Source organism: Colossoma macropomum, unplaced genomic scaffold (assembly GCF_904425465.1).
Source record: "Colossoma macropomum unplaced genomic scaffold, Colossoma_macropomum, whole genome shotgun sequence".
Lineage (NCBI taxonomy): Eukaryota > Metazoa > Chordata > Actinopteri > Characiformes > Serrasalmidae > Colossoma > Colossoma macropomum.
In genome coordinates this window covers 29,271,515-29,285,858 of record NW_023494790.1, presented here as the reverse complement: position 1 = coordinate 29,285,858, position 14,344 = coordinate 29,271,515, and the positions used below count along the sequence as shown (strand labels likewise).

At 41.4% G+C, this 14,344-nt stretch overlaps 2 protein-coding genes across 5 annotated transcripts in view; one reads left to right on the top strand and one right to left on the bottom strand.

The window, feature by feature from the left end:
• The first annotated feature begins 183 nt into the window (after positions 1 to 183).
• Positions 184 to 2,194, top strand: hexim1 (HEXIM P-TEFb complex subunit 1). The gene is made up of 2 exons (XM_036572981.1): positions 184 to 350; positions 621 to 2,194. The coding sequence occupies exon 2, from the start codon at positions 637 to 639 to the stop codon at positions 1,615 to 1,617; it is 981 nt and encodes a 326-aa protein (XP_036428874.1). The 5' UTR covers positions 184 to 350; positions 621 to 636; the 3' UTR covers positions 1,618 to 2,194.
• Positions 2,195 to 3,761: 1,567 nt separating this feature from the next.
• The window catches only part of arhgap23b (Rho GTPase activating protein 23b), a 70,338-nt gene continuing 59,755 nt past the window's right edge, over positions 3,762 to 14,344 (bottom strand). For all 4 annotated transcript variants that reach the window (XM_036572973.1, XM_036572971.1, XM_036572974.1 and 1 more), the window contains 9 exons: positions 13,350 to 13,502; positions 13,187 to 13,265; positions 13,013 to 13,086; positions 11,915 to 12,004; positions 11,068 to 11,193; positions 10,911 to 10,952; positions 8,620 to 8,713; positions 7,642 to 7,673; positions 3,762 to 6,855 (listed from right to left, as the gene is read on the bottom strand). In XM_036572973.1, coding sequence (XP_036428866.1) covers positions 6,010 to 6,855; positions 7,642 to 7,673; positions 8,620 to 8,713; positions 10,911 to 10,952; positions 11,068 to 11,193; positions 11,915 to 12,004; positions 13,013 to 13,086; positions 13,187 to 13,265; positions 13,350 to 13,502 — 1,536 coding nt within the window. In that variant the 3' untranslated portion in view covers positions 3,762 to 6,009. The remainder of the gene's footprint in view (positions 6,856 to 7,641; positions 7,674 to 8,619; positions 8,714 to 10,910; positions 10,953 to 11,067; positions 11,194 to 11,914; positions 12,005 to 13,012; positions 13,087 to 13,186; positions 13,266 to 13,349; positions 13,503 to 14,344) is intronic.

The window sequence follows — 14,344 nt, the reverse complement described above, 5'->3', positions numbered from 1 at the left end:
GAGGTTCTCGAGTGGGCGTACCTCGATCGGGACTGAAAACAATCGATGAATTGTGGGAAAGGTAGTTTGTTAGCGGGACTCGCCGTTATAGGCCTATGGAGAAATGAACTTCAACTCCCAAAAAGCAGAGAAAAAACGAGGACTCGCCGCATGCGCTTTTTACGTGGGGAGGTGATAAATTCACTAGCTCCCGTCCACTCCGTAGCAGAAGCGAAAAGGAGTTTCCAGCGGGTGGAAATGTGCTCGGTCCTGTCAAGAAAGCAAGCTAGTCGCAGACGGAACGGAAAGAGTTAACATTTAACAGCCTTTTAAGTAGAGTAACAACCGAAACAGAGGACTCGAAATAAACAGTAAGTTCGTTTCCTAACGACTTTTTCCCCCAGAATTAGTTGTTGACGTATCAGATAGTTTTGATTTAAATACTAATGGTAAGTTAACGTTCACTTTTTGAGAACCGCCTCTTGTGTAAGTTTGTATTTTTTTTTAAACGCCTGACGCCTTTTTATACGGTGTTTCCACCCTCCTCGTGTTTTCTGTTTCTCTGTTCTCGTCCTCGAGTGTTTAAAGAAGGTAGTGCGCCCTTTTTCATCACTCTGATCACAAACTTGTCTCTCCTTCAGGTGGGAGTGTACAGTTATGGAGCTCATTAAAAGCGATGCTGCGCCGGAGGCTGACGACAGGGGGCGGCAGAGAGATGACAAGCAGCAGAGTGCCGTCTCGGAGAAGCAAGTGCAGCGGAGTCAGCTGGAGGTCTGTCCGGGACTGTTGTCTGGAGACCGCGGCCGGGAGAGGAGCGACCCGGAGCCCAAAGCCGGTGACGCTGCGGGCGACGATGGCCTCCTGGCGGAGAACACGTCAAGGGGTCCGCAGAATAAGGGTCCCGGCTGCCCCGGAGCCACTTCTCACGGCTTGCCGGGTAAGAGAAAGCACCGGCGGCGACCGTCGAAAAAGAAGAGGCGCTGGAAGCCGTACTTCAAGCTGACCTGGGAGGAGAAGAAGGAGCTGGACGAGCGGGAGACGGCGCGGGCGTCGCGGGTCAGAGCCGAGATGTTCGCCAAGGGTCTCCCCGTGGCGCCGTACAACACCACGCAGTTTCTGATGGAGGAGCACGACCGAGAGGAGCCGGACCTCAACACGGAGCTCTGCGGCCGCTTCGAGGACACGGCGAGCGAGGAGGAGCACTTCGAGGCTGCCGACGACGAGGACGAGGCGGCGCTGGAGGAGGAGGAAGGCGAGGGGAGCGACGGCATGGGGCGGCCGGGCCACGCGGGAGGAGGCGGCGAGTTTCTGCAGCGGGACTTTTCCGAGACGTACGAGCGCTACCACGTGGAGACGCTGCAGAACATGTCCAAGCAGGAGCTGGTCAGGGAGTACCTGGAGCTGGAGAAGTGCATGTCGCGCCTGGAGGAGGAAAATAATCGGCTGGAGCGGCGCGCGCGCAGGAGCGCGGGGGACTGCGGTGGCGGCGGGATCGAGAGCGCGCTGCAGCGTGTGCGCCAGCTGGAGAGCGAGGTGGAGAGACTGAGGGCGCTGAACGGAGAGCTGCTGCTGAACCAACAGCAGGGACTGAACGGCTCCAGAGCAGCAGAGCCTGAGCCCGAGAGAGAAAACCAGTGACAGACGAAAAAAGAAGATAAAAAAAACGTGGATATGTTTGGTTTCTGTTTTTAATCGTCCACTCATTCTCCGAGTTATTGTCTTAACTGTAAGCTGCGGTAGCTTTAATATGTGATGCGCTTTTCAGCCTGACAGCAAAAAACAAAAAAGGAGGTAATTTTCTTTTCTTACGAGAATTTTTAATATTACAGTTGTACGTGCGGTCCTATAAAGTTGGTCAGTTCGTTGTAACATAGGGTAGGTTTATTTTTTCCACGCGTTATTGACTTTGCAACAAAAAAAACACTCGACTGCTTTGCTTTCATAGTTGATAGTTGACGCGAGGAACAGATGCGATTTTTCTCTCGGACCCCTGAAAGGTTTGTGCAAGTTCACCGTAAAACCCACATACTGAATGTCCGAGCGCTTTTCGTGTCGATCAGTCCAGGAAAAAAATCGAGCTTTTTTTGGATGTTTTGCTGCTGGTGCACCTGATATTTCTGCTTCCTCTTGTTAATGCATGACCAAGGCAGTATGTAATAAAACTGTGGAATTTTTTTCCTCCAAATGTGGTGTCGATTAAATTATTTAAAGGTCATTTGTTTTGATCTGTCTGGTTAAGTTATAGGGAGTACAGCGAAGTAAAGCTTCCCCCTTTTAACTCACCTCTTGGTCTTGATGGTTCAGGACAAAAGATCAGACAGCTGGAGTCTTTAAATCGATCATGGCTTCATATTTAAACTAGCCTCCTTCAGAAATGGTCAGTGTGTCGTCCACTTGACCTTTATACCTTCTCAGGGCCACTGCTTTCTCCCTTATTAGTGCATATTTATTCAGGCAAGGAGTTGGACGCTCTACTAAACCAGCAACTGAGCAAATACACTGCAATCTTGTTATGAAGCTACAGGCTTTGAAATCCCAGTCATGTCGAGAATCAGGTGCTGTCATTTGATCATGCCCTGAGCCACATGCATGTTGTCTATCTCAGGCTGGTGTTAATTCCCAATGGGTTTGTTAGTGTATGACTTCCATTTCTCTCAATTCTGGCACTTTCTTTGTCTCCTATTACCAAAACGCTCAAGCAGTGTCATGAAAATAACTCCTTCCTCAAAATAGAACTTGTGTCAGAATCCTGTAAATGTAATAGATCATGTGAGCTTATAATATTGTGAGATGGTCTGTGGGCATGCTTTAGTATTTTGGTCCACAATTTATTCAAAAGGTGTTTTTATATAGGTAATAAACCACTGCTGCTGGCAGTCTGTAGTCTTCTTAAAGGACTGCTTATACTTTGGAGTTTAAATTCCAGCTGTGCAGTAACTTGAGTTGGTATGGATATCCACTTGCCTGAGTTCTATAATGAAAATTAATCCAAGTCTGTTGCTAAGAGGATTTTCCAAAAAAGATTGGATTCCTGATGTTCTCCCTTTTGAAACACACATACACAAGAGAAATAAGACCTCTTTATGTAACAGCACAAAAGTAAAAAAAAAATGAAACAGTTCAAAACAAATATTATATTATCATATGTATCATTTGTACACAAAGGTTAACTTAGCAAGGCTTTGTACAACTGTTACAAAACTTGGTCCACACAAGCACCCACATAGTGTATGAACATACGTGCACAGGGCAGTGACAGTGACCCACAAACACACAGAGGACAGACATGTTATAAGGGGGAATTGGAGTTGGCAGTAATATCTGGTCAAGATCTAGACAGTACAACTTGAACCGTCTGCAGCAGCTCATCAAAGCCACCGTGGGGAGAACAAGTACTGTGAGATCAAAATGCAGAAGAGAAAGAACAAGAGATTGAGTTGGCATTCCTGGAGCTTAAGGTAAGGTTATGCTGTTTCAGTGTAGCTGCTTTCAGCTGTTTTGCCACAAAACCGCTGTGTCTGTAATACTGTCATCTACACTCATTAAAGGGAAGACTTTTTAGAGGACGGGTGATGGAGAGCAAATCAGATCTTTGTGCAACACAACCATTTCAGCTGTTATTTTTTATTTATATCAGAGTTTTTCTAAAATATGAGTGAGTGCTTAAACGTTTTCATGGGCGCTCCACAGCCTTCTGTCCTTAAAACCACTTGAACACTAGTTGTGCACCTGAGTGTGGGAGCCATTTTGTGCTGTCTGTTGGTAATGCTGATAAGGGGCAGTGCAAAGTCTTGCTGATATGGAATGAGGATCCTGCTCTCTTCGTTGCTTTTGGCATAAAGTACCCTCCTCCAGTGGATGTGGGGGTGAGAAGAGAGACAGGAATTAAGCTGGAAAGGGCTCAGGTTATTTATTGCAACCAGTGCAGTATGCTGAATGGCCTTAAGCCTTTATTGCATAAATGTGGCATGAAATGTGTTGGTTTTTCAGCATGCTGCGCTTATGCAATTAATAACTGAAATGAATTTAGCTATAGTCAAGCTTCCCTTCGGTTAAGACTTCCACTGAACCTTCCACCTAGAGACCTCTTTTTTTGAGTAGGGCATGTATTTCCTCAGCTAAAGGAATCTGATTGGCACAGGCTTTTTGTTGTGTTAATGTAGTGACTCCCAGCCCTGTTCCTGGAGTAGCCCCCTCCTGCATCTACTCATCTGCTGCTCTAACACATCTGATCAACCAGTTTTTCAACCTGATCTCTATCTGCCACATCTGTTTCATACCACTGATTACCACAGACAATAAATTCAATAGGGTTCCCTGTGTTTAGAAATAAACAGGAAAGCAGTTGACTCAAAATTTACTTATACTGAACAGATATATGGCTGCAACACTTTTTACTGAAAAGATTTTACTGGAACTGCTTAAAACTGCCACATTAGTATCTGGTGTGACCACTATTTGCCTGACATTACTAGGGAAAAAATCAAACTACTGCAAAATGGGAGTAAAAACAAGTGTTGTGTTAAATTTTTGTTCAATATACAAGCCAACGGCCAGTTTCTGAATTCTGTAAAAGAATGTTCGTGTTACATTTATTTCCATGAAATTCGTAGCAACGGGCGGTTTTGCAGTGCAGACTTCCAGAGTGAATAAATTTTGGATGTGAAACTTTGTGTTGAGTCCAGCGCTGGCAAAATTCGATACGTGAATTCACGTCCTCTGAAAGAGCGACATTGTGTAGCAGTGTCTAAGTACAAATAATTAATCCCCACTGGCCTTATAAAATACATAATATAGAGACTGCATGATACATAATATTACCAATATTATCTTTACTTTTGTGATTTTACTGTTTGTGGTAGGTGAATTAGCCAGCTGGCTAACTGCTAGGTTAGCTATTCAGCTAAGCACAGCTGCACACTCCAGTCATGCTGCTGCCACCGACCACGTCAGTTATCTACACTTTTTTGCTACGACTCTGTAGACAGCATTGTACTCTCATGAGAACATAATTACCTAGTCTACTTATGTGTAATTGTGTTTTTTGTTTATGGCTGGCAAGTTGGCTAGCTGGCTAAATGCAGCAAAATGGAGGATTTTCTTCCAGTCCAGACTTTCATGAGGTGAACTCCAAATGTCGTTCACTTCAAGGTTTCTGGTATCTATAGTAATCAAAGAGAAGCATGTGAAAAGTCTCATGACTAAAAGAACAAATTAAACAGAATTGTAGCTTAATTTATAAATATCTTTGAAAAATTCTTGAGCAATGTTCTTTTCTAAGCACAGGGAACAGTGTCAAAATTATTGTCTGGTAATCAAATTCGCACTACAGATGCTACAGTTAGAGATTAAGTTTAAAAAACACTGAGGTACTCATTTAACCATGCAATTTACACTTTAATTGGATTTTCAAAAATTTCTGCACAATTCAGTCACTAAGATGTAAACACAATTCTGACCAGTTTGATGTGAAATGCTGCATTGGATAGAGACTTACTAACTTTCCAGTGGTGGATAATAAGAACCAGTGGTCACAATGTCTACAATGCAAATGTAGTCATTTTATTTACTATCCAAAATCACCAGTAAGCCTACACATCATTCTACCATGGATGGGGTTTTAAAAAAAACATGCTTTAGGCCAAAAACCTTCTCAAATTATCATAAAACAATGTCTCAGACAACAGACAGCATGTCTGTTATGATTTCATGTAATAACTTTCTGTGAGGTAACTTTTGGAGGCATTAATTCCTTTAGTTCTCCGCTTCCTGTCGCCACAATTCTTACTTGGTAAGTTTCTCTAAAATCATACATCTCACATCAAACCACTCTGAATGACTTTGTTTACAGCTGAACAATTTAATTTCGCAGAAATTTTGAAAAAATGGTTGAATTCCTCTTTAACAAGCCTTTCTTTGCTGGGTTATAGCAAGAAAACACTAAAATATGCAGGCCAAGAGTACTGCAGGACCAGTCTTGGGAACAACTGGGTTATTGTATTAGATTTTAGTGTGGTTTTATGTGATTGGTCAGCCTTCCCCAGGTACGTTGCCCACCACTGTGTGGCGTCTCCAGTCTCTTCTCCTGCGACGCGTCTCTGGTGAGCTGTGCCGTCGCTGGGCACCTGACCTCCACAGGTCGTTGGCAGAGGCTAGGAGGTTGGCCTGCACCTGGCCCAGCCAGCTCTGCTGGACGGGGGGATCACGGCTGGGGGACATGGCCTGTAGCAGCTTCTCCTGCCCTCGGACAAGCGAGGCTTTGACGCGGGACAGTCCTACAGAGGCCCGCTCCAGCCCTAGATCCTCACCGTACAGAGAGCGGGGGCGCACTCTTTCTCCTCGAAGCTTCTTCCGTGTCACAGGGTTTGTCTGGCCGTTTCTGTGAGCACTGCTGGGGCAGGAGGAAGAGGACGGGCTGGCAGGACGACCTGTGGCTCTCAGGCCTATGGAGCTTTGGTGTGAGTAGAGAAAGCTACGAGGACGCGGCTGTGCCCTCAGACCAGTGTCTACCTGTATACCATCATCATCCTCTTGCTGACAAGCTGCATTCTCCCTCCCTCCCAATTCTTGTCCTGCCCCTTCACATGACCCCATGCCTGCCTCTCCTCCTCCGTCCTTCTCCTCCACCTCTTCAGCCTGACTTTCTGAGCTTAAAGGAGGGCACTCTGTCTCCTCGTCTCCCTCTTCACTACCCCCACCCTCCCCAAGCTCCCTGTAGTTGCTGGCTTTGACCGGCTCGTGCTCTAAATCTTCGTCACTGCTGCTATCCGCAGGGCAGGTGCTCTGGTGCTTCTTTCTCTTCCGGGTCATGGCAGATACGATGGACATGGGGAGGAAGTCCTTGGCACTCACGTCTTTCTTTGAACTCAACGATCCCTGCCACAAGAGATTCAACATGATACTGTTAATTATTTCCAGCACAAACTGATGTACCTCTGTTGTTATAGCTGATAGCAGTACATTTTTTACTATTCCTCTTGTATCATGCCGCTGACCAACAGCTTTTAAGTAAAGACAATGTTCCGCAACATGCCACATTCGTGGCAGAAGAAACTGCCAAATTAACTCTATTGCGTGGTGTTGCCATATGGCAACAATTACTTTTTACATTCTTTTAATTTGCCTGACAACAATATAAAAGTCCATTTTTTTGTCTTTGAGAAAACTGAACAGATCATATGCCTTCCTTTTTGCAGTCTGTTGCACATGGCAATGCCTGGCTTCTGAAGCCCTCACAAAATGTGTGTATAATTCAATATTTAAGCACAAAAACTATCATGAAATGATAAAATATAATTGTTGCCATATGGCAACAGCATTAAACAAAGGAACTGCAATCTACAGTGTGTACAATGCGAGAATGAACACTGTCATTGGACACTCTCACATAATTTTTACATTCTAAGATTTTTATGTTCTTACAACATTTATGCATATGGGTCTTGTCCTCATGCAATATTTCTTGCCTGGATGATGAATGTGTCTATGTTATGTGATAGGGTATTAGTTTACCTCCATTGTATGAATTGTTGTAACCAAATAACAAACAATATTATTTATGAAAAAACAAGACCTCAAGTGTTGCACTACTTAAATAGCTGGCTTTCTGCATCACTGTAATGTCACGTAGTGCTGATGTAAATAAAAAAAAGAGACTGTTACCTTGGATTTAGCTGAATCGCTGTTGGTGGAATCTGTACAGGTGGAGAAAAGAGAGGACAGAGGAAAGTGAGAAGTCAGGAGTCTGCAGAGCTGGTTAAACAAAATGTGAACCAATAGGCAATGTGGTGCTCTTAATGTGTCTTAATGTCTTGTGAATGGAGATGAATTCAGCACTTTTGATTAAAACAATTTGGGAAAATGAAGGACTAAGTAAGCTTATATTAAATTTATGATGCCTACTGTGAGGATCCAAAGGGATTTTCCCATAACGGACAATTCATGACTATGACTCGTGCACCAATTCTTTGCTGGTAACCAGTAATGAGTTTATTAATATTACTGCAGATGCTTAAGTAGAATATTTAGAGTACTCCCAAACAATATCTCACACACAGAAATGCACACACAGTGTCAGGTGGGAATCCAGCTCCTACCGCAGAGTTTGCTCCACTGGCTCAGGTAGCAAGTGACGAAAAGTGATCCAGAAAAGAGGAAGAAAAAGACATACAGGAGAAGTCGGCAAGGGAGAGTTTAGAGTGGGAATATTAAGAGGAAAAGTAAAACTAGTTAGATAAAGTACAAATAGCCAGCTAGTGCCAAAGCTGGGGAAATAGAGAAAGTTCTACAAAGGTTCTGAATAAGAAGTGAAAATTAGAATATAGCATGCCTGATTTCCTGAAAGTGCCATTAACCTCATTGTGAAGGCAAATCCAAATACTGCAGTTGGTATTCTACAAATCAAGCTCTCTGTAAGCTCAATGAAAGGAAGCAATGAGCTGAGCAGAATAAAAGCGCATTGGATTCTGTTCAAGACTACCTTAAATTGAGCCAAGGAACTCTATAAGTAATCCTGCACTGTCATGGATCCCCAAGTGATTGCTTTTATCTGCTTAAGCATAAAGAGCCACAGTACCTGAATTGATATTGATAGAGAATAAAGTAGAATAAAGTGTGTATGTGGTGTAATGTTGGTCTCACCTGAGGCATCGCCCATCGGTGCTGTTCTGCCAATGTTGGAGAGGAGGTGATCAATATTTGGAACAGGCTGCTCATCTCGTTGGTCCTCAGGGGTCTGAGAAACAGGCAAAGATTAGTCCTAAGATTTTGCATTATAGTTTGATACTGGACACTGTGTTTAAAAACCTCTGCAACATTGCTGCACCTTAATGTTTGCATAAATAAACTGGATGGAAAATCCAGAAACTCAAAATGCCCAAATATCACAAAAGATATTTTTGCACTTGGATGAGGTAGAAAACTTGGCTTAGCAATAAAAGAAAAAAGCGAAGAACACTGAGGGGATCGTAATTTAGAAGTGATGATGTAACGGAAGCCACGTTTGACGCTGCATCCTCTTAGAACCGTTTGCCTCGGTGGCATTTGCAGGGCTTCGATGTACAACGGCGAAGTGGTACAGTGACTTAAGCCCTCATTAAATGGGCCACTGCCCACTCCGCCCAGCATATATGAACTTTTGCGGCTACAGTTGTCGGGGGGCTGTCAAAACTGCTCTACCAAAAACTAATCTAGGTTTGAATCCCTCCATTGTATATGCCTCGCGTTGTCACCTTCAGAAATTTGTGCAAATCGGCAAAGGATTAATTCACATTTTCTTTTCCTGACTTTTTTGGATTAACTTAACGTTGCTTAACGTTTATATGGAAACCCCACTGCTGCTGTGCTCAGAATGGTCCTCTATCAGTGTGGGAATTACAGGGGAGGCAGAGGGAGCTTGGCTCTCCCAAAAGAGACTTGAGTTCCCATAAAAACAATAAAATATGAAGTTGGTAAGAGTCACAGATCCTATTAGCCTAATTTATTAATATTTATTAACCATTCCATTATTTATAATGATATATTCCTATCCTTTCAAAGATTTGTCTAAAAAAAAATAATTAAATTCCCAACTCCATTAATCTCTGTTCTAGCTCTTCTCCATCAAGGCAAAAGTGTTGCTATTCCAAGTTTAATGTAAAATAATGGTGTACAAAATTTAAAGTTCTTTTTATCTGCATAAAGTCAGGGAGATAGCTTTTCTTTAACTGTACTGTAACTTTCAAACACATTGTACAACACAAAAAAAATCATTATGGATATGTGTGTTTATCCATTATAACCCCCTATTATATCATTATAACATAATACTAAACATTACAACCCTCATTATACTACAATGTAACCCTCCCACAAAAAAATGTTAGGGTTTAATACGAACACTGTCTGCCACCCAAATAATATGTAGTCATTGGGGTACTACTGTAGTCTCTTTCTTTTGATAGAGGGGTTAAAGGGTTGCCAGCAAATGTTGTGCAGCAATAAATTATATGAATAAATGAATAAATGATTTTATCTCTACAATGTGCACATATGGCAGGTGTTTCTGATATAATGGCCACTGAGAGTAGGTACAAGACATGTTCCTAATAAATTGATAATTACTGAGAATGGCTAAACTTTATAATGAATTAATTTGACAAGTCTTGACTAATCGTATTTGTTTTTCAAGGGTGCTGCTAACCGTTTACTGCTGAGCTGAGACTATGTATGGTTTCTCCAGAAATGCTTAATATGTACAGACAGCTCAGTGTAAGGTGAACCAGAGGCAATTAAGCATTCAGCTGTATCTTCTCTCAAAGAGTTTGTTTACATCAATGACAAAAAATAGAGAAAAAACACACCCAAGGCATTCACAGACAATGTATGCACAAGCTGATGTGAAGTTTGCTAATTAGGCAACATGAAATACAAAGTAATGTTCATAAGCTTGTTTCTTTCACATAATACTTTGTAAGCAATGATCTATGCATCTAAACAAATATCTTCAGCAGCAGCAGGGTGCACAGCCTGTGGATTCGTATCAGTGAGACAGTCTAAGTAGAAGAACAAACAGCCTAAGGTCACCTAAAATTCTCCCTAGTTGGATTTCGCTAAAGGCTCCCCTTGTACTGATGCAGGAGCAGTGCTGTAATATGAAAATGATCTCAGGACAGCATTAAAACACACTTTACAATTACCCCCAGCAGCTACACTGAATTTACTGTCAATATCTGGCAGGTTCGAAGATGGCTGTGAGATGTCAGATTTAGTTATTACTGGAGGAGTATAATTTGCACTGCATATAAACAGGCATAACAGCTTTAATCTGTGCTGAATCATAAGCTCTGAGCCCTGGGAGAGCAAACCGGGTGTCACTAGTGTAATGAGCATGCTGTTTTTCCAAAGGCCAAGCGCACATCTACCAGATAATCACTGTACAAATCAGACAGTACCTTCTCATCTTTATCCAGTGCATCACTGAAGAACCAGGCAAACTGCAAAGAAAAGAGAGGAGATTTGCAGCCATATTTTCACTGATGTTCAAACTAAGCAGATACATTAGTTCTGGAAAGGGGAATGAATGAAATTTCACATTTTTATAGTGCTTACATGTAGAATGAGTGTTTCCACAATCTTATAGCGGTCTGGCATGTGCGTGACCATGTCTGTCATATTGTCCTCTGAGGTTCGCACCAGTGTGGGGCCAAACACTAGAGCAAGGTTTCTGGGTTCCATCTAAGAGACAGAGAAAAGTTATTAAAGAAAGAAAACACAACTGTCCATAGTACATAATATGCTCAAATATGTTGAGATTTTGAAAATTTAATATGCTGCACTCATGCTCCATGGCCACCTTCAGCATCACTATAACATGAATTTGTGGAATAATTTATAAAAGAACCATTTATATTGCTTCACTCATTGTGTCTGGGGCATTTATCATGTTATAAACTTGGACTTGGACTGTTAACTCTGGTTCTCAAACTGGTCCTCAGAAAAAACTGCCTGAGGGGGGCTGTGTGGGAATCTCTGAGGACCGGTTTGAGAACTAACCACTGAGCTACTGAGTGTCTGTCATACTGAGTGAAGGGGGTATGGGAGGAACACCCTGCTCACCCAAAGAGAGCAAGGCCAATTATACTTCCATCATCAACGATAAGGCCATTGTCTAGACCAGGGATGTCCAGTCTCATCAGCAAAGGGTTAGTGTGGCTGCAGTTTTTCATTCCAAACAAGCACACAAGTTGTTCCACTTGTTTAATCAGCTGCTGTCAGTCTTCAAGCAACTGATCAGCTCCTGATTTCCTACTTTGTTGGAAAGAAAACCTGTGGCCACACTGGCTGTTTGTGGATAAAACTGAACACCCCAGACTTAGGAGGTTGCAAGGTTTGGTTACTATTGACCAGAATTTGCTTATGTCCATTTGACTGGATAGGGTAATACCAGGCTCCATACCTTATTCTTCTCGGAATGATCTGCCACTCTCTTAAGGTGACCAATCAGAAATTTAAGTGTGTGGTAGTAATTATCAGGTAAGTCACGGATCTAAGGAAGGGAGAAGAAGAAAGAAAACCTTTTCAAGCATGTAAAGATATTATATGTATGATATAAACTTAAGACTGACAAAGAACTTCATTTATGCATCTGAAGAATACATTTCTGAGGACAAATGATGGCAAGATCAAGGAAACGATTTTTCAAAGAAGGGATTTTTTGTTTTTCTTAAAATTAGAGAAGTAATAAAAGTTAAGCAGAAAAAAGCACCAGTGCTATTGTTAAAGAATGTTCTTAAGAAATTTCTGGGAAATCATAAAGCAGACAACTACTGTGAACGAGTAAGTGACATGTTACAGAGCTATGAGATGTAACGTCTTCAGAAAATCAACTACACTAACTTTTGAGATTAAATGTAACCATGCTTCGTATTTTACTGTACTTTTTTTTTAATTTATATTACGTGCCACAAAAATTCCTGGGTGATAGATGAAAGCCTAAATCAGATTCAGCACAAAGATTACTATTAGAATCACCTTCTTTAGTTCACTTTTGAGTTTTTTTTTTTTTACATACAATAACAACTTACACAGCACAGTGTACATTTAAATATTATAAACTGGACACCAAAAGGCAATTTTAGATGTTTTATTCAATATTTCAAGTACAATAAGTAGGTAAATAATTATTAATATATTGTAATACTCTATAATATTTTGTCAAGTTCTTTGTCTTGAGGCATTTTATTTTGGGAGACTTTTTTATTTTTTATTTTATTAAGTTCAACCTTGATGCTACACAGGTTTCTCAGTCATTTAGAATCTGTTCATCATTATCACATTTAAAATTTTTTCCAGCTCCCTAACAACTATTTGAATACAAATTAGAATTCCTTTATGCATTTATCTGTAACCTAATTGGTTTTATTTTAGCAAGCATCAATTCCAAACTGATTAACAGCAGGTATACACAAATGAACAGCACTGTTAATGATAAAAGGTCATCAACAAAATAAAACAATTTAAATAACATCCTGAAATGCCAGCTCTATCTACATACCAGTTTTCTCATGGTCTTCAGCCGATCTCCTGCATCCTCTAACCGGTTGGCGTCGATGAAATCATTGTATTTGTCTGCAAAGAGGGGGCAGCAGTGAGCAGTGACCGCAGGCACACTCCTACACACAGCGAGACGAGCTGCAGTATGATTTTAACGTGAAGGGAATTAACTCACCATCAGTGAAAAGAGGTTCTGGAAGCTTCCTGAAGAAAGACTTAAGGAGACTGCTGATTACATTCAGGTCCTGCCATCTCTGTGGAAAAATGCTGAGAGTGAGATTGACGTTCTCTTTCTCTGGCTTTACCTCTATTTCCTTCTCTCTCTCTCTCTCTCTCACCTCTTCAGCAGTGTTGATGTCCATGCCTTTGTTGAGCTGGTCCTGTAGAGTGGACACCATGGCATTGTTCCCTGGCACTCTGTAGATACCAGTGTACTCAAGACCCATTTCCTCCACCAGGCCACAGCAGATCTCCACAATCAAAGGAACAAACTACACAACACCAATAGCAGCAGAAAACCAGCATTAGGGCTGTTACCATTGATCAGGCAGAAACAAAATCGATTAAAATTCTTAGTGAATCAACAGTGATTAGTTAGCCACATATTGGCCCACATTTTTTTGTCACATATTGGCCTGATCATAAAATGAATGCATGCAAGTTTCACCATGTATCTGGATGATCAAACTCATGTCTAGTAGGAGTGTTTGTACATTTGAATGTAATAGTTCAACAACCTGAAAAAAGTGCTTGGTTTGCGGTTAAATAATCAAAACTGTGATCAATATAATCTACCAATAATAAGAATAAAAAACAGAAAATAACAATAACACCAACAATTTATGCACACAGCAATCCAGTATAAAAATGCATGTACGTATTTTACATGCACATTGCTGTAAACAAATGCTGAACTATATTACGTTCCATTAAAAGACATATTACACATTACACCCAAAAAATACACATCTAGTGCAGAAGCATCTCATACACCATAATAATGCAGTTACACAGCAAGTGCAGAAGCATCTCAAACACTGCCATAATACAGTGCTTAAATATGCTAATTTATGAAACCCATCACACTCTACATCATTCTATCATCATAAAAACTAAGACATTTTGTTTTTTTCACAATTAATTTTCTTCAGCTGTCGCAATTTTTGTATAAAGTATAAAGTCTGGTCAGTAGGGGGAGCAGTGCACTCACTGCTCGACCTCAAACTCCACCTAAGAGCCACTGGCTCACAAGCCACTGAATACTGTTGTTTTATTGGCTCCCTCACCTAACTGCATAAATTAGGGTATGCTTCATGCAAATAATATGTAAATG